The 26,052-nt window shown below is 38.5% G+C and overlaps 1 protein-coding gene across 1 annotated transcript in view; it reads right to left on the bottom strand.

Annotated features, from left to right (window-relative positions):
* Window positions 1-26,052, bottom strand: part of LOC5572005 (CAD protein) — an 82,708-nt gene that overhangs the window by 55,996 nt on the left and 660 nt on the right. The window contains exons 2-4 of the mRNA XM_021843261.1: window positions 15,149-15,584; window positions 11,171-14,730; window positions 11,006-11,110 (exon numbers count right to left, since the gene is read on the bottom strand). Coding sequence (XP_021698953.1) covers window positions 11,006-11,110; window positions 11,171-14,730; window positions 15,149-15,560 — 4,077 coding nt within the window. The 5' untranslated portion in view covers window positions 15,561-15,584. The remainder of the gene's footprint in view (window positions 1-11,005; window positions 11,111-11,170; window positions 14,731-15,148; window positions 15,585-26,052) is intronic.

A 26,052-nucleotide genomic window follows, 5' to 3' on the forward strand; every position in this document is an offset into this window, starting at 1 on the left:
TTGCTCTGTTGCTATTTTTTAACAAGGAACATTATATTTTAAATTGAATTTTGCACACCCTCCCAAGCATATACACATCGAGTTTGTTATTTTCACTCAGAACGAGGCTAATTATTTTGTTCTTTCACATCACGACCCCAAATATGGATTTACTTATCTCTGAGCGAAAATAACAAACGCGGTGGAATATTTTTCTAAGCGTATAGTTTGAAATGAAAATGAAAGCATGTTTTCTAAAGTACGAATAAGCTTCAACGAGCGATGTATCTCGCGGTGCCATGCCGTGCCATTGCCATGCCGTAGAGCACAGGACACGATTGCAGTAGCTAATATGAATAGGACGTAATTTATTTTAACAATTTCCTGTCAATGCCTATACAAAATTATCTCATCTGATAAGAATAACCCTGTAAACATCACTAACGATAATAATTATCAATTGTTTCACTCTTACGACACAATGTCCGAAAAATAATTGTTCATAATATAGCAAACTTATATTGTACAAAATGAGTCAGGCCCATATGAAAGGAGATGCCTTTCTTTTGTATGGTTGTTGCGTGCGACAAAAGCCGTTGCATCGAGATGCCGCAGCGGATGTATGCAACATAATGCAGCATATGAGGGGTGAGTTGATGGATTATTTATAATACTGGCGAACAAATAATTACATATCAAAAACATGTGTTTCTTGATCTTAACAAACGAGTTTCCGTTGAGTCAATGACATTAGCTCCTGGCTTGACACAAATCACAAGCATAAACAACGACAACATGTGACTATGTATGACAAATTTATTTCAATGTATTTAATGTAACCGTACAAAACCAGTCCATCAATTTTTCGTTATCATTTTGTGAAATATAAGGCAGTCAAACGCTGCAATATTTTAGCAGAAATCCATCAACCAAAATTTGACAAAAAAAATTGGGTTTTACATGTTATATTCAGGTCAATATCGATCCACTATTTGAATGACTGCAAAGTACAATTCAATTCAACCTGATATAGGAGTCTGATTACAATAAAGCATCTCTTATGCATGTCAAGTATTGCACAGAAAGTCATGACTGCGTTCCAAATATTTGTTTCAGAGCGCAATACTATCAGGCATCCCCTCGTATATACCAATACATGTGAGGTTTGTCGCGCAACAAACGGGCGTTACTTTATGGTTCAGCTTTGATTCTCCCATTCGTAAATAAATTCATGGGCGAAAAAATTGCACAATATTATGATTACTGTTTTCAGCTATATTTTATATGCAACCAACAGGTTTTTCGCCATAGTCTTGTGGAGGACATTATAATCGATGGAAACATCGAAAAAATTTTGATCAAATATCGTATTTTCTCAGAGAAATCAATGGACAAAGACCATGTACCACTACTCACATATACAAACAGGCAGGAGTTATGATTAAAAAATATTACTCTTATTTGGGAAAATCGTGGAAAACCACGAGGAAAGCTGAAAATACAGTTCAGTTTTCATTTGATATCAAATGCTTATATTTCAAATTTCTGTTTTGGGCAATTGTGTTAAACTTTTTAGTATCAATATATGCTGTATTTTCTCATTTTGGCATGCAATGAAAAACCATGAATTTTCCGGGAAAACTATATCTATTTCTCTAGAAAACTCATCAATCAGCTTCCAATGATTCATACAAACTATTTCATGTCCAAAAATATATAGGTCACCGCGATAATTTTTGAGCAATACACGTGGAAAGTCATTCAATGGCAAAATTTTCCCGACTTTGCTTGTTTCGCCGAAGTAAGCTGGAAAAACCAATGAAAATTCTGGAAAACTTTTTTCCACGATTTGAAGGAAACATGATCCCTCGTAGCGTGAAAGGTTTTATATGACCAAATTCGGCCAGGTTTAAGCAGCCCAATGGTCTAAAGTCAGCATAACGCCTTCGCTCCCATACAAATTTCAAATCGCTCAAACCCATTAGACGATCGCCTTATTTAATTTCATAATTGTGCTACTGTCGTTTCCCTGAATATCATTTCCCTGAATGCCACCTCTCCGAATGACCCGTTTCCCCGAATAGTGATGCAGTTCAAACAGGTGCAAGAATAGTCTTTAAGGACTGGGTGCTGAACTAGAATGAATGATTAGCAATTAAAAGAAGAAGATAATATAGATTTGAACGTCATCCTCGACTAAACATATCTTGCCAATGATGGTGAAACTCGAAAGAACCGCCAATCAAGTGAAGAAGGGTGCATATTAGATGACCGGTTCGTTACCACCTCGAAACACAAAAGTTATGATAATTATAAGAGCTAAAAACTTTTCGGAAACTAGGCTATTCGGGGAAACGGGTTGTTCGGGGCACTGGCATTCTGGGAACTGGCGTTCGGGGAAACGACATTTGGGAAACCGACGTTCGAGGAAAAGTAGCTCAACCGTTTAACATAAGCTGTTCCTACATATGCCATACTGTGTTTTATGATCAAACTTAATCCAAGCTATTGTTTTTTTGTTTTCATAGTTATTCTTCCTTCTTTTAAAATTGGCTGTTCTTTCTAATTTTACTTTCAAAGGGAGATTGGTGTAGTGTAATATGTCACAAAGTATATTAATGGAATTTGTTTTTCGGCTTTCATGGCATATTCTCCCTTCTTTTGAACATATGCTGTTATTCCTAGGTTTATTGTCTAAATAATTAGGGATGGTACACATATCATGTGACGCTAAATTTTAACTTTTCCGACGAGAAAATCGTAAAAAATATATAAAAATCGTCCAAATGGTTCGAATTACATTTCCAACCATAGGTGGTTAATTTTAAAGAATTTTTGATTTAAAGATTCTCCATTCAATAAATGAAAGACTGCAACAAACCGAAAGTCCTACCGTTAAAAATAAAAAAAACAATACGAAAATGTTTTACTTATGAAAATTATGGTTTTCCTCGAATTTTCCAGTTAGATGCATTCACTATTTACTTTTACCATTTTCCTGGATTTGAACACCTCAAAGATCTCTTGTTTTTTTTTTCTGGGGAATGTCCCATTCTGGGGAATGTCCCATTCTGGGGAATGGTTTTCTGGGGAATGTCCCATTCTGGGGAATGGATTTCTGGGGAATGTCGTTCTGGGGAACGTCATTCTGGGAAATGTCGTACAATCCTTCTAACTAGCGAATCCTACCCGTTGGTTGGAATGACTGTCAGCTTGTAAAAATGCTTAAGACTCACGCATATGTAGAGCAATTCGTCACGAAACGCACATATACATGCACATTTGGTCGGCGTTAAGTCAGAGTGGACCAAGTGACATTTTTCATATTTTGAGAAAAACGGACTCAAAGTCTAACGCTTTATATTTTTTTATCTCAGTAAAATTTTGGTTCAATATTTCTACCCATCCTTGTGTTACTTTCAAACAATATAATGTGAAGTGATAAACATGAAAAATCACAATCCGAAACTCTGATAGAACGATTTTTTGATGGACTATGTGCACTTGGTCCACTCTGGCTGAACAATTTCAAGAAAAAGAACAATCATTTAATGCTTGCGTGGACAAACTGGGTGCATATCTTTAAGATGAACATATTATCAAGACCCTTCGACATCAGTATCGTAAATTCTTCAATAATCCATATCTTCAATCTCAAAATCAGTGGCATTACGATACCTTGGAAATTAAGGTTTTGAAGGGTCAGGGCGTTGAAGACCAGAAATATTCAAATATGCGTTCAGTCAGAGTGGACCAAGTGAAAATCATGAGTACCGACCAAAATCGACTCAAAAAATGCAAGAATCAATCAGTTTGTTGCTTTTTGACACTTGGTCCACTCTGTCTGCACAGAAATTGTTGCAATTTCTGATCACCTACTCAAATACGGTAAATGGCCAGATATCAAAATAAGATCCATCGAATTATGACATGTTTATGAGTTTCTATTGATGGATGGGAAGAATAATCATTCCATTTCGAAAAATCTAGAAAATAACTTGAAATGTCTTGCATTTTCTTGACTTTCTCAGCGCATCGATCGTTTTCGTTGTTATGGTAAAAAGCACTTGGTCCACTCTGACTGCATACTTTTATTGATTTTTATTGATCATCCAGAGAAAATTTGTTACATATCTATCCCAGTTTTCAACATTCATCAAATCGGATCAAAGTGAAATGGAGATAACGTTATTTTGCATCTAATGGCAGAATAATCCAATTTTCCCTAGTTTTGTACTTGGTCCACTCTGACTTAACGCCGACCATTTGTTCTAAATATGGAGACTTCATTGCGACGGTGCCCAGACGTCAATGTCAATTTGACATCTACTTTTGACATTCGAGTGCTTTTTAGTTGGATTTTTTCAACCATCGAGTCATTCCATGTCATTCCACCCCAACGAGCGAATTTGCACTGTGACTCACCTTTTTAACACGCATAGTAACAAATGATTAGGCAAGATAACAATACATTAGCCAGCGTGATAAACTTCAATCGATTTTCATACTTATTGTTTCTTAACCTTCCGGTTGTCGCGCGGTTTAACTTCGTCAAATCCGTCAAGCTGATGCTGAGTACGAAAAGCGAAAATTTTCCAACTGTTTTGTACAAAATATAACGCGGTTACTAAAGTCTCAAATATGTTTTTAAGTTTTTCAACAATGAGAACGATCTTTAAGTTCAGCAATTTGAAAACGCCTGCAAAATTTCGATATGCTTCCACCAGCATTTAATGGTTTTGCTTCTCTGTAGTCCTTTTTTTTGTAAAATTTCCCTTGAAAACCAAATAATCGCTTTTTCAGGACTTTTTCTGAAAGTCATGCAAATTGCCTAAATGCTGAATCAACTTATGCATTTGTTATGCTTCAGGTGCTGTATCAAGCTATTAAAAATAACCTAATAAAACTTTACAGGGATGTCTAAGAATAAAAAAAAACACAACTTTCTATAAATAACTGTAACTTTAAACTCACTGAAAACTTACAGTATTACTACGAACTGAACTATGAGTTACTGATCCGTAATTATAGGATATAGTGATGAAATTCAAAAACAAATGTTCGATCAACCTTATATTTTTTCTGGCTCTGGGGGGTTTTAACCCCCAAACCCCCCCCCCCCCCCCCTTGGTTGCGCCACTGTTGCAGAGCCCTCTAGTCCATTTTACGAGACGTTTTTGAACAGCTGATCGCTCATTTTATGAATGAAAATTTGACAGGAGGCGGTGTCGTAACGAGTGAAAGTAACAGCAATATCATCAGCGTTGCCGTTTCGTAAAATGGACTATGGGGCTCTGTACAAAAATCATTGCCTCTGTTTCACTCTTTCACGGAATATGTAAACAATAAGGCCAGTTAACGTCAAAATGCAATACTAAATCAAAACAGTGCAGAGCCCCATAGGCCTCTTCACAAAAATCTTTCTCTCTGTTTTACTCATTCACAAAATATGTAATAAAAATAGTGCAGAGCCTCATATGCTATTCATGGCTAGTACACGGGAAAAAATTCTGTGGTAAAAATAACAATTTTAGCTGACTTCGCCCATTCTTAAAACTACCATGGAAATTCAGACCTATTTACTATGTTTACAGTACACCCCACCGCATTACTGGTGCATTTGACAGAAATAATTTACAACAATCTGATTCCAATTACAGACATGGTAAAATCAAGCGCATTTCTGGTCTGCTGAAAATTGCCGGTGCGAGCGCTTAAGTTAACCCCCTAAAATGGTAGTTTTTACCGCACAATTTTTTTGCGTGTACGATTGCAATGCACGTATCACCATATTACAGAGATGTTATTATTTATTTCGAATTTCACTTCGTATACCTTCAACATTGTGATTGTTCGGTCCTTTCAAATTTTCATTCATCGTGCTCTCCGTGTGTCTATAACTGTGCTTTAACTCGTTGTCTCCTCTAATCGATGTCATGTATGAAGAAAATTTCTCTCCATAACTCGATACCCATTTAAAAATTCGTCTTATTCGGTGAAACTACTACTGACTACTTTATATTTGGCAGTCGGATTAGTATTGCTAATTGTGAAGAAATTTGAAAATCATGAAAATAAAAATATTTAATTGTCACTAAAAACATGCTTTCTCGAACACTTTTGAATAAGTTGTCAAATAATATGTGCCTAAATATCATCGATTAAATTGTATATTTGTTGCTCATAGAAGTGATGATAAGTGGCTTGGAAATACGAAAATTTGTTCCATTAATTTTAGGTTTTATTTGTGTCAGTTAGTTCTAAAGGTCGATAATTCTATAAGTCGATGGCCTCTTGAAAATCGAACTATAGAGAGTCGCTTGTTGTATGTTTTTTGAAGATTTTTTTTTGGGCGGAGCACGTTGGTCCCAAGGGTTTTGTCAACGCGTCGGCGATCATATCAGCTGTAAGGTAGGACGTTAGTACAATGATCTTGCATTCACATAACTCCCGGATGAAATTTCCTTTGGTTTCGATGTGTTTCACTCGACCGCTTGACCGCTCTGCCTTCGCGAAGCAAACACATTCCTGGTTATCCACAAAACGGGTTGTCGCTTCATCTTGAGGCTCTCTTAATCCAAATGGCTTCCTTGCACGCAACGGTTAGCGCGTTGTACTCTGCTTCTAACGAGGATAGCGCAACACACTCCTGACTTCTGCTGATCCAGCTGATGGGTCCTCCACCAAAGAACAATACTATTTCAGTTGTGGACCTCCTTGTTCGTTGGTCTCCGGCCCAATCTGAATCGGAGTAGCCGAGCAACTTCCAGGCCAGTCCTGGTCCAAATTTCAGTTTCCAATGTTTCGTCGCGTTTAGATATTGGAGAATCCGTTTAGCGGGTTCCCAGTCACTTTGATTTGGATCACTAACCTTCCTTCCCGAATAATCCTACGCTGATGGCTACATCCGGACGGGCGTTGACGGCCAGATAGAGCAAGGCTTCAACTAGGCTGCGATAGCGTGTCGTATCCGAGAACTGCTTACTGTCACAATTATCGGTAACATTCCCCGGGTTCATTGGGGTCTTGATCGGTGCTGAATTCCGCATTCCGAACTTGTCTACCAACTTGTGGCTCAAGATTGGTAATGTCGAAGTTTTCACGGAGCGCACAGTAGGGGAAGGCGGGGCAGTATGGTCATACGGGGTAAAATGGGCCACCTTTCATTTGAGCTTAAAAAACAGATTTTGATCTCGATAAACTTAGGACCTCGTTAAGTATGCTTCAATTAGCCACCACCGTGAAAACCACGCAAAAATATGATTTTGAACTTCATATATCGATAAAAATCTGAAACGTTGATGCTACTTCGAAAATCTTATAAGATTTTGAATGTAAAAATAAGCTTTGCATAAAGTTTTATTTATTGATTTCATATTTTTTCACAGCAGTTCGTTCTTCCGTTATGTATAGACATTTTGTGCACGAAATTGTATAGATTATAAAATAAATTTTCAATAAAACATAATTTATATGAAACATCTAGGAACGGGGCAATATGGTCATAGCCGGTCAAAGCTATCTTATAACAAAAATAAATAACCAAAAATGGCATGTCATTTTAGCAGTTTCATTGCAATATTGTTGTCGCACGTGATTTTAATTAAAACTAGAATTTTTAACTGGGTTAAATTTATTTGAACGACTATGTTTGAAAACTGAAGTTCTTAGAATCATGATTTATTGAACTGTCAGCAAAACATACCTTTTCATGATTCAAATCAGACTTCAACCCAGTTTTTGTACTAAACTCTATCATAGATTATTGTCTTCTTCTAAATTAAGCCTTGCAAACGGTTTTCCAATTAAAATAATAATATTTAGTATGGTGGCTCATATTGCCCCGTAGGGGGGACCATTTCGCCCCGTATAGTGTAGAGTCACACACAAAATAGTGTTTTTCAAAAATGTTCCCAAAAAAAATCTAAGTAATCTTTTTGCTAAAATACAACTGTGGTATAAAAGGAGATACTATAAACTACAAATTAAGCTTATGGATCGATTAAATTGTATTGTGTTTCTATGCTTTTCAAGAACTTTTGCTTAGGTGGACCATACTGCCCCTATTGACCCTATACACGATTGATTTCGTCTTCGTTCGTACAACCGATGATAAGGTAATCTACATACACCAGAAGATAAACAGTGATGGATCCGCTTCGTCTTATATATAGACATGGATCTGATTCGCACTTATGGAACCGAAAGTCACGAAGCACGCCATCCAGCGTTTTGTTCCAGCACTTCGCTGATTGACGCAAATCGTATATATACTCTTCTTGAGTCTGCACACAAACTCCTACTGCCCATTTACCTCGAAGCCCGGTGGCTGTCCTGTACATGCGACGGTCAAAGGAGCCCTGAAGTCCTGAGGATTATTTTTTGCTTTCCGCCAACAGCTAGTTGTTTGCCGCGTCCCCGGAGCAAATACATCGGAGATATCTACACCGAAACGCTGTGTGTAGCCTTGGGCTACGATTCGAGCCCTATGCTTGATCACTTTTCCCGTTTCATCACGTTTGAGTTTAAAACCCCATTTGGCTCCAATCACTTTCTTCCCAATCGGCAAACTCGTGAATTCCCATGTCTTTCATCGCACTATTCCACTCGGGTAAGGCCAAGGCCTGCCGATAATCGTCCGGCTCTTCATTGTGTTTCACAAGTCCAACCACATAGTTCTCAAAATGTTTCGGTAGAACTCCACGAGTTTGTCGATCAGATCTTCTCGAGCACTGTTTATTTTCGAGATTTTCGTCTTCTAGTTCATTTTCTTCAAATCCCAGAAAGTCACTTTCGTCCGTACTGTCAGCATCTTCATACACTGATTCTTCACCGATGGCTTCTTGTTCAATTATTTCTATTTCATTTTCACCACCACTCATCTTTACTTCATAATCACCATCAGCAGCTTCTTCCTGATCAACGATCACTTGCTGCCGATCTTCATCTTTCGTTAGCTCCGATCCATTTGCCAATTCTATAAAACGAGTATCGCGACTTGTGTTTTAATACCTTCCGTCTTATAAAAGCTCAGCAATTCGTGACCGGTGAACTCACCTCCACCATCCGACCTTATGGCCCGAGGCTCCCGACCGAAAATGTTTTCAGTTTAGTAAACATACTCATACATTTTTACTTCCTAGGGTTAAAATTGTTTGATAATTTGATTTTGTAGTCAGTTTTGAACCAATATTCTTAAAATAAAAAAAATCTCAAAACCCCTTAAAAACCAAATTGTCACATGAATTGTCCAGAAATTACTTCACAAATTTTTCAATACGATAATTTCTCCAGTATTTGGTCAAAACAACTAACGGGAAAAACCTCTAGTAATTTCCACATGGATTACTTCCTCCAGATTTTTCCATTTATTCTTCGAGCCATCCCCATTCATCCCCTTGAGCGTTATGAAATTTGTTCACGGGCTTTCATCATACAAGACATAAGACACAGTAGCGTAGCTCTTAGGGGGGTGCAGTAAGTGCGATCAGCACCAGGCCCCGGGTTCCCCCAAAATCATGGTGAATATTTCCAATAGCAGTAGAAATTCAGTTTTTAACAAGCTAAAATGTGTACAAATAGGGAAAATCAAGTTTAGAGGGGCCCCTGTAGCATCCAGTTATATTGATAAAAAGCGTTTATTTCAACCATGTAGAACAGTAGTTTTTAACAGAACGTCGTGTGTTCTATTCAATGATTCTGTTAATCAAAAAATATCCGAGGACCCTCTATAAGTTGAGCTGGAGGAAGCCGGGAGCTGCTTTGGAAAAAAAATCTATCGTTAACCATATTCTAAGCGAAGCCGGTCTCCAAGCCTTTCAAAACGAATGTTTGAATTCCTAAGAGCGATTATTCTATTGGTTTATATATTCATAATAGAAAAGCTTCAGGAACTCTTCTAGTGATTGGCGATTCCTCCAGAAAAAAAACAACTTTTACTTTTCTGTTTTAGAAATAGGGGCACCTGCGTGGTTATTTTACTTATTTTATTTTACAAATTTTTGCCCTAATTTACTTTAAAAAAGACACCGACACGTTTATGCGTCCAGTGGACTATTTGCCCTTTGAAGGTAACGCCCAGTGGCACAGCCAGAATACATTTCTGTCGAAAAGTTTTCCGCACTGAAGCGGGAATCGAACCCACACCCCTTGACTCGATGAGGCTAAATGCTTGGCAACACTAACCGCACGGTCGTGGGCTTCGTATATATTACTATATATACTTTGTATATATTTATAAAAAAAAGCAAATCAGATGTATTTTATGTACGGAATCGATACCATTTGTGTATTATGGACCCCCTACAGAAAAACATAAAATTAAAACTCAAAGCAACCTTTGTTCTATAAAAATCCACCGGGGAAATTTCGATTGCATTGTTAGGTAGCAGTTTCAGGCAAAATACCGTGATGCTACCATATTTCGCGCACGCGCCCAATTTCGCTCACTGTCATTTTATTCATATTTGTTGAAACATATTGGACTACATAATCGCATGCTATGTAACCATGGCTGAAGTGGAATCATTCAAAGTACTAGCCATCAAATTATTATTTCGTAAAACATGTTTAAAATGTCAGTGAGCGAAATTAGGAGCGCGCGCGAAATATGGGTACTTTACGGTATTTGGTCTGAAGTGCATAAATATGGGTAGGACAGTTTTGTAAATGCAACCACACAAGGGGGTCCATAATCAGCATCAGGTGGGCTTATAAAAGGTACGTCGGCAGCGCGCGGGATTACATGGGAATCAAATGAAGGGTCCAAAATAGAAAATGTCAAACTTGTCAACATTCCTAAATGAGTATTTAACGGGATAAATCGAATGATCCGGGGAGAGATTCAGGGTAATGTCTTTGCATTTTGTATACACAACACTCAGAGCATGGGCTGGTTTTAGGAGGTAATCGGTGCAGCATACCCCCCCCCCACACTGTCCTGAGTTTCCTTCTCAGGGGTTTGGTTGCAGATTTACCTCTTGTAAAAAAGTATTGTATTTAAAATTAATATTTGATTATTACTTACATCAACTCCATGCTCGGTGTAGAAATCTCCTGTGCCCATTGAAGCGTAAAGTTTGTATCCCATCTTATGAAGGATTCGAATGCTCGGCAGAAGCTCCATTTTGTGCTGTTAATATCAAATATTTTAAACAATATCCTCATCTAACAACCTCATCCCTTAACTTACTTTGAAACTTCCAATACTAAGCAAAATAGCTCGCTTCGGAATCTGGAAACCGGTTGACATCATCGCCTTGAGATACGCTTCATACCGATTATCACCGAAACAGGCCACCTCTCCGGTCGAAGCCATCTCAACTCCCAACATAACATCCGCTCCAGCTAACCGCGAGAAACTAAACTGCGGAACCTTGACCCCCACCTTTCCGCATCCGTGCAGCACATCCACCGGTTCCACACTCATGCCAACAATCACCCTCGTGGCCATTGCCACAAAATCGTGGTTCAACGTCTTCGACACGAACGGGAACGATCGCGACACTCTCACGTTGCACTCGATCACCTTCAGTTCGTTGTTCTTCGCGATCAACTGCATGTTGAACGGTCCAGTCACATCCAACAGAGCAGCAATATCCCTAGCAATTTGCTTGATACGTTCCAGAGTTTCGTGGTTGATATCCTGCGGTGGGGTTACCAGCGTGGCATCACCTGAGTGAACTCCGGCATTCTCAACGTGTTCAGAAACGGCCATACACAGAATCTCTCCATCAGCAGCCACGGCATCCACGTCAATTTCTTTGGCTTCAACTAAGAACTTAGAAATGACCACCGGATGCTCCTTGCTAACGTCGGAGGCGTGCTTGAGATACGTTTCCAGGTCTTGATTGGAATAGGCAACGTTCATAGCTGCACCGGAGAGTACGTAAGAGGGACGAACAAGACATGGGTAGCCCACTTCTTCGCAGAATTCAATCGCCGATTCAAGATTGGTGAGCTCCTTCCATCGCGGCTGTAAAATGCCTTTCCTGTCCAACATGCGGGAGAATTTGAACCGATTTTCTGCACCATCCACTGATTCAGGTGATGTTCCCAAAATCCTTGCCTGTTGGCGATGGAGATCCATGGCAATATTGTTTGGCAGTTGTCCGCCCATAGAAAGGATGATACCTTCCGGCTGTTCAGCGTCGTAGATGTCCATAACTACTTCGAAGGAAATCTCCTCGAAGTAAAGACGATCGCACATGTCGTAATCGGTACTGACCGTTTCCGGGTTGTAATTGACCATGATCGTTTTCCTACCGAGGTTACGCAATTCCCTCAGACAACCAACAGCGCACCAATCGAACTCCACCGAGCTTCCGATACGGTAAACTCCCGACCCAATAACCATGGTGTACTGACCGGGAAAGTCGATATCGTCATCGGTTGCATTGTACGTCAAATAGAGGTAATTCGTAGACGCTGGCCACTCGCCAGCTACGGTATCGATCTGCTTCACAAACGGTAACACTCCTGTTTCTTTTCGCTGCAAGCGGACCGCCAGCTCTGTGCTCTTGATCAACTCTGCAATCTGTTTGTCCGAGAAGCCAATCTTTTTCGCTTCCAAAAGCATTTCCTTTTCCGGAATCGCTGATAGCTCTTCCAACTTCTGTCCAAAATCGATGATGTTTTTCATTTTTACTAAAAACCATCGATCGATCTGGGTCAAATCGTAGATCTGATCAACGGTGTAACCTTTCCTCAAGGCAGCCGCCAGCACAAACATGCGCTTGTCCGTCGGTTGCTTCAGCTCCTGCTCGTTCACCTTCATCAAGTACGGATCAAAACCATTCACGTTGTCCACCATTCGCAGTGCTTTTTGGAAAGCTTCTTCAAACTTCCGACCGATTGCCATCACTTCTCCGACACTCTTCATGGAGCTACCGATGTGCTTGCTAACTCTGGCAAACTTGGACAGATCCCATCGAGGCATTTTGACTACGCAGTAATCCAAGCTGGGCTCGAAACATGATGTTGTCACTCCAGTTACCGAATTCTTGATATCCGGTAGAGGTATCGATAGGGCAAGCTTCGCCGCTACGTATGCTAGGGGGTATCCTGTAGCCTTACTAGCAAGGGCAGAACTTCTCGAGAGACGAGCGTTTACCTCGATGATGTAGTATTCCTCGGAAAACGGGTTCAACGCGTATTGAATGTTGCATTCTCCAACAACTCCGAAGTGTCGGATAACCTTGATCGCTGTAGTACGAAGCATATTGTATTCACGATTGGAAAGAGTTTGCGATGGGGCCACCACTATGCTCTCTCCTGTATGGATTCCCAACGGATCCACGTTTTCCATATTACAAACGGTAATGCAGTTATCATACGCATCCCGAACCACCTCGTACTCGACTTCCTTCCATCCTTTAAGCGATTTGTCGATGATCAATTGATTTGAATGAGCAAGAGCCTGCTGAGCAAGCACCTTCAGCTCCTCCCGATTATTGGCGAATCCTGATCCGAGACCACCCAATGCAAAGGCCGCTCTAGCCATTACCGGGTATCCGATCTTCTCTGCGGCATCCAGAGCTTCCTGAACCGAATAAACCGCATCTGACGGGGCAACTTTTTCTCCGATTTCAGCCACTCGCTCTGCAAAAATCTTCCGATCTTCTGTTTCAATGATCGATAATATCGGTGTTCCCATAATTTTAACATTGTAGCGGTCGAAAATTCCGGCTCGCTGCAGCTCAATTCCGCAATTCAGAGCCGTTTGACCTCCGAAGGTTAGTAGAACTCCTCCTGGTCGTTCAGCCTTGATCACCTGCTCCACATAATTTGGCGTCAACGGCAAGAAGTAAACCTTATCCGCCAAGCCCTTAGAAGTCTGCACGGTTGCAATGTTCGGATTGATCAGCACCGTTTGGATACGTTCTTCCTTTAGCGCCTTAATTGCTTGCGATCCAGAATAGTCAAACTCTCCAGCTTGACCAATTGATAATCCTCCGGATCCCAAAATTAACACCTTCTTGGGACGAGCCGTATCGATCGGCACCGTGGGTCGATACGCCAGTGCCTCGTTCAATCGATCATTCATAGTCAGTTTGTCTGACTTCGCAGTTTTGTATGCCTTTACGGTATCGAGGAACACGTCGAACAATACTTCCAAGTCCTCCGGACCTGCCGTATGTTCCGGGTGGAATTGAACGCTGAAGTACGGCTTACTAACGTGCACGATTCCTTCGTTTGTGTGATCGTTTATGTTGGTGAACAGTTCTTCCCATCCGGTAGGCAGGCGAGAAGAATCCACCGCAAAACCATGATTTTGCGAAGTCATGAAACAGCGTTTGGTTCCCTTATGGATGCACGGTAGATTGTGACCTCGATTGCCGTACTTCATCTTGTAGGTCTTACAACCGGCAGCCGTCGACAGCAGTTGATGACCCAAGCAAATTCCGAATATCGGTTTTACAGTCCCTCCTTCCACAAGCAACTGCCGGATGTTGGCAACGGTTTCCTTGCACATCACTGGATCTCCCGGACCGTTGCTCAAGAAAAGACCGTCGTAGTTTTCTGGATTCAGCTTAGCGTTCCACGGTACAACATCCACGCGAGCTCCCCGGTTAATGAAGCAGCGCACCTGATTCAGTTTCAAGCCGCAGTCGATGGCACAGATGCGAGGCGAGCCAGACTCATTGTAGGTGACCGCTTTGGAGAGGGAAACCTCCGCCACCAGGTTACGCAGGTTCTGGTTTCGGAAGGCTATACCGGCAGCACTCGCCACGTGGCCTTGGACGATCTTGCCTGTGAGGGGGGAGATAGAATGTGAAGAAATTTGTAGGTTGAAGAATGAACTGAGTATGACTAGACATAATAAAATATACTCATTCTATTACGGGAATTTGAATATTTACATAGCTTTCGGTAAACAGAATTTCAGTAAGAAATCCCAAAAAAAAATCTTCTAGGGTGAATTCCTGGTCATTTTTCTGGATTTTTTTAAGAAATACATGGAAGAAAGCTCAGTTGGATTTCTGCTCGGAGCTTTTTAAAATTTGGATAGCTTTTAAGAAACTCAAAGACGTTTCTCTAGAGGAAATCCTGTGAAATCCCCTCAATAAAAAAGAATCGCATAGCATAGACTGACTTTTCATGTTAATGGTTGCTACTCCGTGCCTGATTGGAACTGGTAAAAATTGTATATGAACTATTTCATACTCACCCAAAATAGTTCCATTTTCCCGAATCTTCTTGGTCAACGCTCTTGTATCGATTCCGCTGATCCCCGGAACTCCATGCTTCTCCATCCACTGCGACAGTGTCAACTTGCTTCGCCAATGCGATGGAGTCTCGCAGATCTCCCCCACCACCAAACCGGACGTCCAAATCTTGTTATTCGACTCAAAATGCAACATCAGTCCACGTTCGTCCAGATCTTCATCGGGAATACCATAGTTTCCGATCAACGGATAGGTCAGTACCAATATCTGTTCATGGTAGGACGGATCGGTCATCGACTCCGGATAGCCGACCATTCCCGTCTGGAACACGACCTCTCCGTCGGAATCCACCTCAGCGCCGAAACTCTCCCCATGCACGACGGATCCATCCTCCAGGACCAACGTTGCAGGCATTGTGCGGCTGTTCTATTCTAAATTCTAGAAGTATGTTATAAAAAACACAAAAGGTAAGGGTAATTTTATCATGTCGATACGAAGTGAAACGATCGACGAAATTCCTAGTACAGACTGATAATAACGAACGAAACGAAATACAGTTAAGGTGAAGATGAATCGAAGCCAAAGTTCAAATTTTCAAAAGCACGGATCTGGAGAACAAAACATCCGTTTAGGCTGAAAACTTAATCGATTGGTCACCAGCAGCTAGTGACCATTCGATTAAGTTTTCAGCTTTAACGGATGTTTGGTTCTCCAGATCCGTGCTCTTGAAAATTTGAACTTTGGCTTCGATTCATCTTCACCTTAACTCTACCTTACTCGATATTCCGTATCTCGATATCGAGTTAGAGAACCATAGTAAAATTTGGTTTTCATGGCTAACTCGATGGTCCCTTGGATCGCAGTTACACTGGTTTTGTGTTCTGTAACTCGATACCTCCCCAACTCGATGGTCCCTGCAATATCGAGTAAGGAAGAGATGACTGTAGTTAAATGCTCTGTTAAACTTGGTATGACATCCGATATGGCATGCAACTTTTCGAACGAGAAGAAATAATGATTTTGTTCCGCTAAATATATGTTTAGTAATAATTTGTTGCGATTTTTTTACCAAAATACTTCATTTTCATGCTTGGCAGGTTATAGAGCACCAAGAATAAGATAAAAATAACTTGCTGATTTAGGACGAAGCTATGAATTCTACACATCTTGTCAAGACTACAGGCTGGAGGCTAGTTGGTTTTTAGGTTACCAACGGTGTGCCAAAATAGGTTTTAATTGATTTTATCAGAAATGTTTCCATCTTTCAAACATAGACTATTCATTCGTGTTTTGCTGCCACTAAGCCTACTTGAGGATTCCGTGCATTGAATAACAATGCAACGCATTTTGACAATTCCCAAACCATCAACTGTTTTTCGTGCACAGCAAAATCGTATTTTTTATATTTAATTATTTAAAAGTATTTTCATATGGGCCAGATAACCGTAGCGGTAAACGCGCAGCTATTCAGCATGACCATGCTGAGGGTCGTGGGTTCGAATCCCGCTGGTCGAGGATCTTTTCGTAAAAGAAATTTTCTCGATTCCCAGGGCATAGAGTATCTTCGTACCTGCCACACGATATACACATGCAAAAATGGTCTATCGGCAAATGAAGCTCTCAGTTAATAACTGTGGAAGTGCTCATAAGAACACTAATCTGAGAAGCAGGCTTTATCCCAGATGGGACGTAACGCCAGAAAGAAGAAGAAGAAGTATTTTCATATCATAGAAACTGAGTAGTACAAATGATCCAACTCATCATCATCGCTGAAATACCGTGATTATGACGTCAACAGCTGCCTGAAATCTTTTCATCGTGGAATGTTGCACTGAAATTTAACTATTTGTGAAGGTTTAAAATAATTACTGTTTCAGCACATCTTTGGGGAAACTGAATAGGCTTTATGGGCAATGGGTATGAAGACAATTTGAAGGAAGAAAAACAAGAACATTTATGTAAACTGGACGATAAATGCTGGGTTAACAAATTTTTTTATCATTGCCCTTAAATTTTATAGTATAATCACACTTTTAAGTGGGTTTATCATACTTGTGGAACATCTTAGATGTCTTTTCGTCTTGTTTGCATTGTATTTCATCAACATTTTTCAGCTGAGAATGGTTTTGCAATCATATTCCCAAAAACAAGTTATTTCAATTACAGTGACCCAATGTCGCCCCGTGTATGGGGTGAGATTGGGTCATTTTTCATTCACTTCTAGTCTCGTAAAAAATAAATATTTTTTTTTTTTAATTTTTTGGACAGTTGATGATGTACCATCAAAGTACATACACACCAAATTTGAAGTTTATCGGAGTTAAATTGCGATAGTTATTCAAAAAATAAATCGTAAATATGCTTTTTTGACCCATTCTCACCCCCAACGACGGTAGATTAAATAGTGTCAATTGGCAAGAAATAATCAGAAATAAAAGAAATGTCGAAACTGCTGCATACATATTCAATGAAATTGTACTAGAAATCATAAAACAAAACATTCCTTTCAAGAAAATACGGCGAAACCTTAATACAAAATATCTAATATGGTATACAATCACATAAAAAATCTGAAATCGGAAGCAAAAGGCACACAAAATTTATAAAAAACACCAGAGAGATGAAAACTTAGCAAAATATTTGGACATTTGCAATCAATTGAATCTTGCCATCAGTGATGCTTTTAAAGAATATAATTTAGAAACTGAGCTTGAAATAGAGTCCTGTTCAAAGAACTTTTTCAATTACGTAAAAACAAAACTAAAATCTGACAATTCTCCATCCGTTATGTACCTTGATAAAACAACTCAGAAAAAATTTGCAATCTATATGCCATTTTTCCTAAGAAATCTATACTACATTTTTGAAAGAACAACCGCAATTGCAATTATTTTGCGTTTTATCCGGAATTTTCTAGATATATTAGTGTAAGTCAAATCCATGTGCGGGAAATTTCAGACGCTCTAATGAATTTGGACTCGGCCCGGATACGATTCCGCCAATATTAATTAAAAATTTAGCAGGAGAATTGTCAGCGCCAGTTAACAAACAGCCGTTCTGGCTTTTTAAATAAATCCCTTGAATCCGGAATCTTCCCAAAAATATGGATAAGCTCCTTTGTAGTGCCTACCTTTAAATCTGGCTGAAAATCTGACATACGTAATTATCGTGATGTTGCCATTATCTCTTGTATTCTAAAAAAAAAATCGAGGCAATTGTCAACGAAAAGCTCTTTCTTCAAATCAAAAATAGAATTGACGACACACAACACGGGTTCTTTAAAGGTCGCTCGACCCCAACAAATTTACTTCAATTTGTTGACTATTTATTGAATGCGATGGACTTTCCATTGTAGAAGCTTTGTATATGGACTTTAGCAAGGCATTTGACCGCATAGACATACCAATGATTCTTTTCAAACTTCATACACAAATTGGAATCGAGCCAGGATTGCTGAAATGGCTTGAAATTAACTGATCGCCAACAAATCATAAAGTTCAAAAGAAACAAATCAAAACCAATTCAAGTCACTTAGGGTGTCCTTCAAGGCTCGCATTTAACTCCTTTTCTTTTAATTATGTACGTAACGACATGTCCTTCATTTTCAAAAAAATTTCAAAGTGTTAATTTATGCCGATGACATGAAGCTTTACCGGAAAATGAGAAATGAAGAAGACATCAATGTATTCCGCAATGAAATAGAAAAATTCTACATATGGTGCAAAAAAGCCTATTAAAATTGAATGTAAAAAAATGCTACCTAATATCAATTAGCAGAAAAAAAAACACCACACATTTCAATTTCACTAGGAAATCAAAATGTGGAAAAATGTGAAACATTAGGGGCTTAGGAGTAATCTTAGACTCTAAACTTTCTTTAATAGACCACTACAATACAATAATTCACAGGTTGTTATTAAGCTAGGAATTATCAAACGTTTCTGCTAAAACTTCCATGACCATACACAATCAAAACTCTGTATATTGCATATGTAAGATCAATCATGGAATACTGCAGCATTGTATGGTATCCTTTCTCAATCACACACGAAGAAAGATTAGAATCTGTACAAAAACAATTTCTAATATATGCTGTTCGTAAATTACACGGTAAAAAATCAGCACGTCCGATTGAATGAATTGATCACTTGACTCAATTCAAAACACCAATCACCATGATTTGAAGAGTTCTAACTTTGGATGTGCTCTACTGTCTTTAGCACTAGACTCTGAAGTGAAAAGTCATTTATTTTGAACATCATGTGTCTTGTATGAAAGTAATCATTGAGAGCTCGTTGTAGAAAATGATTGAGATCAATTCAACCCCTTTCAACAGATGCGAGTTGGAGTCGAGGTATTCGAAGATTGAAGGTTCAAATCTGGGTCAGACGGATATGTTTATTTTGACTTATTTTTTATTTCAAATCAAAACATGCGACGTTGAATTCAAGTGCTGTTATCTCGATATTGTCAAGTATCAACAGTAAGGTACCCCGGGGCAAGTGAGAATCTGGGGTAAGTGGGGCGTTTCGTCATAGCTCACTTAGGAAACGTTTTTCATGGGGGTCATCTTCTAGGAAGTTGAAGATACATTGACAAGGAATGTATTAGGTGCAAAACATATTGTAATTTTTATTACCATGTGGTTCATGTAACAGTTGTCAATTCAGCGACATTTTCAACTTGCATAATACATTTTTACACGTTTCACGTCTTGCATTGACCCGCAAAAAATAAATGTTTTATAAATCGAATTTCCATCAGTAAGTAACAACTTTAAGTATTATTACAAGCTGCTAACGATAAACCGGTATTATGTTTTCATTTCATATGAAATTTTCGATGATCTAACTTACCCCAAAATTTCTTTGTACCCGGGGTAAGTGGGACCTATCAAAACAAAAACCGAAATCGAAACTTTTTGTAGACGTTTTATACATTTTCCTAAAAAGTAGCACTAAAACATTAAAACAAATGATTTTTATCAAAAAAGATCAATCTCAAATTACTTAATTGCATAAGAGGAAGAAGAAATGTGTAATTTTTCTATATATTTTTATTTGGTTTTTATTTTTGAAATACGACTTCAAAATTGAACAAACGCAGAGATGAAATTTGAAATGCATCATGAGAACGATTATTTTCCATTTTATTTGAACATTATTTGTTTTTTCTGCCAAATTTAGTAGTGACAGAAAACAATTCCACCCGATTAAACTGGTTTTTACTATGTACATAAATAATAACATAACATATTTAAAATTTCGTCAATTATTGATTGTTTATGTTCTAACTTTTAATTAACAACTTATAAATGATATATTTTGAACAGGTTTAATACTTCTTTACGCTTTTATTTAGAAATTTTCAAGTAATATTAAATGGGAGGTGACATACTATTATATAAACGTTTTCTTCATAAAGTGTTACGTATTTTATGATTGATCCCTTATGTACATCAAAAATGTACTCGAAATTAAAAATCTATGATTTATCAATCCTATTATTGTAATGGTTAACTTACTGATGTGGATTGACGTACGAAACTGGATGTGTCCCACTTGCCCCGTTAAGCGATGTAACTGCGTCAAATGGTTCATTCTAAAACTTCCTTCCAAGGATTTCACAATTTCGAAATTATTCGTTCAGTTTCATGCACACACCAGCAAATATGTTGCCAAAATGTAATTGTGCTGTTGGATTTGAAAAATATTTACATATGAAAATTTTATTGAACGATTCGTTTGAACTATCGTTTTTTTAGTTCCCACTTGCCCCGCGGTACCTTAGTGCAAATCCAAGTGCAGAACTATTGATGATCGTGCTTATTTTTTACCATGTAGGTTCGACATCGTTTCTACTTCCAGCTTAAGCTTGAGCTTAAGCTTGATTGGCCGCCCGTGGTTGCTACTCCAGTATCGCCAGATCAGCTGCGGTGCTTAAGATTAACAGACACCCTCAGTGTATAAGTGCTGGTGATCTTATATTTTTAGGCAACAATGATGCCTCGTCAGAATGCTGACCAATGAGGGGAAGTGGGAGGAATTCAATCAACTGGCTCTCACGGGAGACCGTATATACCACTGCGTCTACGCCAGTTCATGCGGAAGGGTGAAGGGGTGTGGTAATTTCTATGGCAGAGAGGCATGCTGTTTGGTTAGCAGACTGCCTATGTATCAGGCGTAAGGAAAGGCGTGCTATGGATCAATGCACGAGTTCACTATTTGACGTTGGAGCGGTGCCGAATTCACTCGTTGCCATGGATACGTAAATAACATGGCAAATAGTGAACTCGTGCATCGGTCCATAATGATGAAAAATGGAAGCGTAGGGAAACGGTTCATTTCTGTCCGTCTCGGGTTCTAGCAAATATGAATATTGGATAATACATTGGATAGATCAACTATAATATATTAAGAGTGGTAGATACAAGCAAGTGAGAGATACAACTACAAAGTACGAGGAAAGGGACGGGCCTAGGATTGAACCTATGACCATCTGCTTATGAAGCAGAAGCGGTAGCCATTAGACCACCAACCCCGTCTGAAGGCTCGACATCATTTCCACTTCCACACTACAAAGTACGCTGCATGCTTATTGACATACTAACGTTGGAAGTGCGGCGTGAAATAATTTCATTTGTAAATGATAGCGTTTCGCAACGTATTGATTCTAAAGAAATCTTATCAAAATTAAATTTCTACATTCCTTCTAGGCAACTACGAAATCGTAACTTATTCTTGACAAATCATCATCGAAAAAAATAGCCAAAAACGGGCCTCTGCTTCAAATGATGGCCATTTACAATAAACATTGCGAAACTATTGACTTTACCATGTCTCGGCAAAATCTAATAACTTACCCAAGTAACGGGCTAGTGATTCACCTAATAGCTAATTCATCTTTTTGGCCTTATAGAGCTATTATACGGCTGATATCGAGCATATCGGCTGCATTATAGCACTATATCAGCACACAGGGCGAATTAAAGTGCTATTTGGTTACTTGGGTACTTCAAATCCATTCGAAATCGCAACACATCAAATAAAACAAAATGAAATTGACATTGCTCACACTACACTTTTTTTCGACATTTTTTATAAATTTCATAATCCATGCTAGCATTAAGGAATAAAACAAAAATATGTATATGTTAAATGTACTAGTCTACGTCGGTTGAAGAAATAAATAAACAAATTAATTAATTTTTATCTGGATAGCTTTCACACCATGATCTAATTCTTCAACGTAATTGTAAGACATGATTGAAATAAAGTCATACATATTCAATATTGTCTAAACTTTAGGGCTGTTTACCATCAACGTGAACTTTTGGGGGAACAAGTTGAGTTTCTTAGTCTAAACCCGGTATGATGTTCTTAAATTTTGTACACTAAAAATTAATAACAATGTAAAATTGAATAGTTTGCAGACTGGATCAGTTCTTGAAATAAAGTTTAAACGTGTTTTGAATAATATAGTAATCCAAGAATTCCCAACAAATAATTAGGGACTTCCAAAGCGTACTCAGGGGTTTACAAAGTCTTGTCAATAATGGATCCCGAAGTATACGATTTCCATAGATTCTCTAAGGGTACCTTATATGGTTGCAGATATTTCAAAAGGCATATCTAGAGGTTATAAGGAGCTTCCATATAATTACCAAGGGTTCTCAATTTACAAAGCATTACAAAGGAATCTCTGAGAGATTTCTCAAGCAGAGGTTGAGAATGCTTTTGAATATCATGGCGCCCTTTGCAATGTTATGGGTATGTCGCGTACCAGTGGGAAAAAAATTCGCCATCCTAACGAAAAGTTTTTTTTTATAAAATTCATCCAAAGACATTTGAATTCTATCAATACGTTAATCAATCCATGTTAAGCAGGGAAAATAAAAGAACTGGTCAGAAACTTTGTTTATGTATTGAAAATTGGAGTGGCGAATACTGGAACACCCGTATCAGTGTTCGCTATTTTTTTTTTTAATTTATGTCCCTGAACGTTGATTTCTTGTGGAAGATGGCGAATTCAAAATCACCATGTCAAAATCTGCTGCAATGGAGGCAAAATTGAACCCTTATAATTCGAAGTTACCTTCGAGATCGCAAAACAAATTTAGTTTATAATCTCGGGTTTGGATAGATGTTGGGATAGTTAAAAGAGAATCAATTTCACAAATATATTATGTGTGTTGCAAGTAATATAAAAATCACGTACTAATCAATGAGCAAAACAATAAATCCCAAGAAAAATCTGTCTGCTGAGAAATAGCTGGACTACAAATCTTCAAAGGAAACCACTTAAGAGCCGAATAAAAATGGTACAAAAGTCAGAACTGAAAAGGCAGATTTCGCTTTTTAAAAAGATAAATCAAAAAAGAAATAGAGCTAAGTGTTATAGCTCATTTATTTGCCAAATTAAAAGGTTGTGTGTTTTTATTTTCATCAATTTGTTCTTTAAAAATAAGCCCACTTTTTCAGTTCTGACTTTTGTGCCATTTTTGCTTGCGCCTCAACGAAATACAGGAGGAATTTCCGAAGAACTACCGTAAGAATTGTTGTGGGAGTCTATCAATGAATTTATGTAGCAAATCCTGTTGTTATTTCCAAAGGAACTCTAGAACAATATGATGAATGCTTAAAAGTATTTGCGAAGATATAGCAGAATAAATATCGATGAAGATGGCTTATTTGGAAGAATTTCTAAAGAATCTTTGTAGAAATTCTAGTGGCAATCTCAGTAGAAATTCTTAGAAAAAAAAACAATAATTCCTGGAGCAATCCACTGAAGACTTCCTGGAGGATTTCTATAAGGAATCAATAGACGCATTTCAGGTGGAATCTCTGAAGAATTACATAAAATTCTAAGATGGAACTCCCGGATGAATTAAAGAAAGAATTTACAGAAGAATCCCTGAAGGCATTTTCGGTGGATCGCTTATGGAATTTTCTAAAGAATCTCTGAGAGGTTTCCGGAGAAATCCCCAAAAGAATTCTTAGGAGAATCCATTCATGAATTCCCGGATGAATCCCAAAAAAGGAACCCCGTAGTAAATCTTGAAGAAATTTCCGACGGAATGCTTAGGAAATTTTCCGAGTGACCCACGGTAATTTACGGAAAAATCCATGAAAAAAATCGCGAATTAAGGGAACTTCCCGCAGAACTCCTATGGAAATTGCTTGCAGAATCCCCTGGAGGAATCCTTGATGGAGTTTTATGAAGAATCCCCTGCAGTTCTCACAATATTCCCTGGAAAATGAAATCCCTAATTTTCTTAAGCTATCCCTGAAACATCTAAGGGATGAAGCCTTCGGACCAAATCACGGTTTAAATCCTTTTGGGGATCCCCGTTGAAATTCCCGCAGGAATCTTTGCTGGGATCCCTCTCAGAAATATCCCTCAAGGAGTTCTAGAAGAAATCACAACAGTAGCTCAAGGCGGAACCGCCAGAAAAAATTCTGGAGGAATCTCTGAAAGATCCCCTGGTTGGATTCCTGTGGGATCCTCAGGGCCAATCTTTGGAAGAATTTTAGGAGGAATCACTGTAGAAACTCAATTTTAAATCCCTATAGCTATTCCCACAGCATGTAAGATGTAAGATTCCCTGTAAGAAATCCCATAGAAATATATAAATCCTTCAGGAATTTGCATTTTTACTGGCAGTAGTTGCTTCTGTGGTCCTTCCTTAGCCGAGTGGATAGAGTCTACGACCACAAAGCAAAGCTATGCTGAAGGTGTCTGGGTTCGATTCCCGGTCGGTCCAGGATCTTTTCGTAATGGAAAATTTCCTTGACTTCCCTGAGCATAGAGTATCATCGTACGTGCCACACGATATACGAATACGAAAATGGCAACTTTGGCAAAGATAGCTCTCAGTTAATAACTGTGGAAGTGCTCATAAGAACACTATGCTGAGTAGCAGGCTCTGTTTCAGTGAGGACGTAATGCCAAGAAGAAGAAGAAGAAGTAACTGCTGTGGAAAACAAATTTCCAAGGGTAGAATTGCAAAAGTTTAACATGGGAAACGATTTGCCATCCTTCAAATGCTTCTTGAAAATTTGAAATTCTTAGAAATGAATGTTTATTGGGGGTAATAATTTTGATTATCTATGGAACAAACCTAATAACTGTTATTTATACTTGATCGAACAAGTGGCCGGATAGGCTCGATAGACGACATTTCTGATAGATAATTAAACATTTTAATATTTATAAATTTAATTCATATTTTATTTTTTCTCAGGAACCTTTTAAAGTTGATTTCCCACTCTTCTCCTTAATGAATATTTATGATTTTCTAAAGCTGCTATCAAGGGTGTTCCATTGGTCTAACCGAACCGGTAAGCAAAAACATGTTTCAAATCGGATTTGGAACAGTGTAAATCTAGGTCCGAATTCCACTTTAAAAAAGACCATGCAAATTTCCAGCTTCAAAAAATACAGTCAACCCCAATATTGAAGGGACCATCGAGTTAAGAGAACCCAACGCCTGTGAAACTGCGATCCAAGGGACCACTAAGCTAGCCATTAAAACTAACTCTTACTATAGTTATCTAACTAGATATCAAGGTACGGAATATACAGTAAGGGTAAATAAATAAATAATCCGAATTTTATTCAGATATTGAATAATTCTCAAATAACCATGATACTGAAGCAACAATTTATGCATGTAAGAATGTATTTTATTTGTCAGGAATGCATTTCAATAATTCGCAAAGCTTCATAATATTTGATTTGCTACCGAAAAACATCGGCGAAATATTTCCAATTCGATGAAAAGAGACGAAAACGAACACATGAATTTCACCTTATTCATTTAAAATAATGCATACCCTTATCAAAGGGGGATCACCAGCCTTCAAATTTAAAAACCGCGTCCCAGCCATAACCCAAGCATAAACAT

The sequence above is a fragment of the Aedes aegypti genome, chromosome 1 (assembly GCF_002204515.2).
Source record: "Aedes aegypti strain LVP_AGWG chromosome 1, AaegL5.0 Primary Assembly, whole genome shotgun sequence".
In the NCBI taxonomy this organism is placed as follows: Eukaryota; Metazoa; Arthropoda; class Insecta; order Diptera; family Culicidae; genus Aedes; species Aedes aegypti.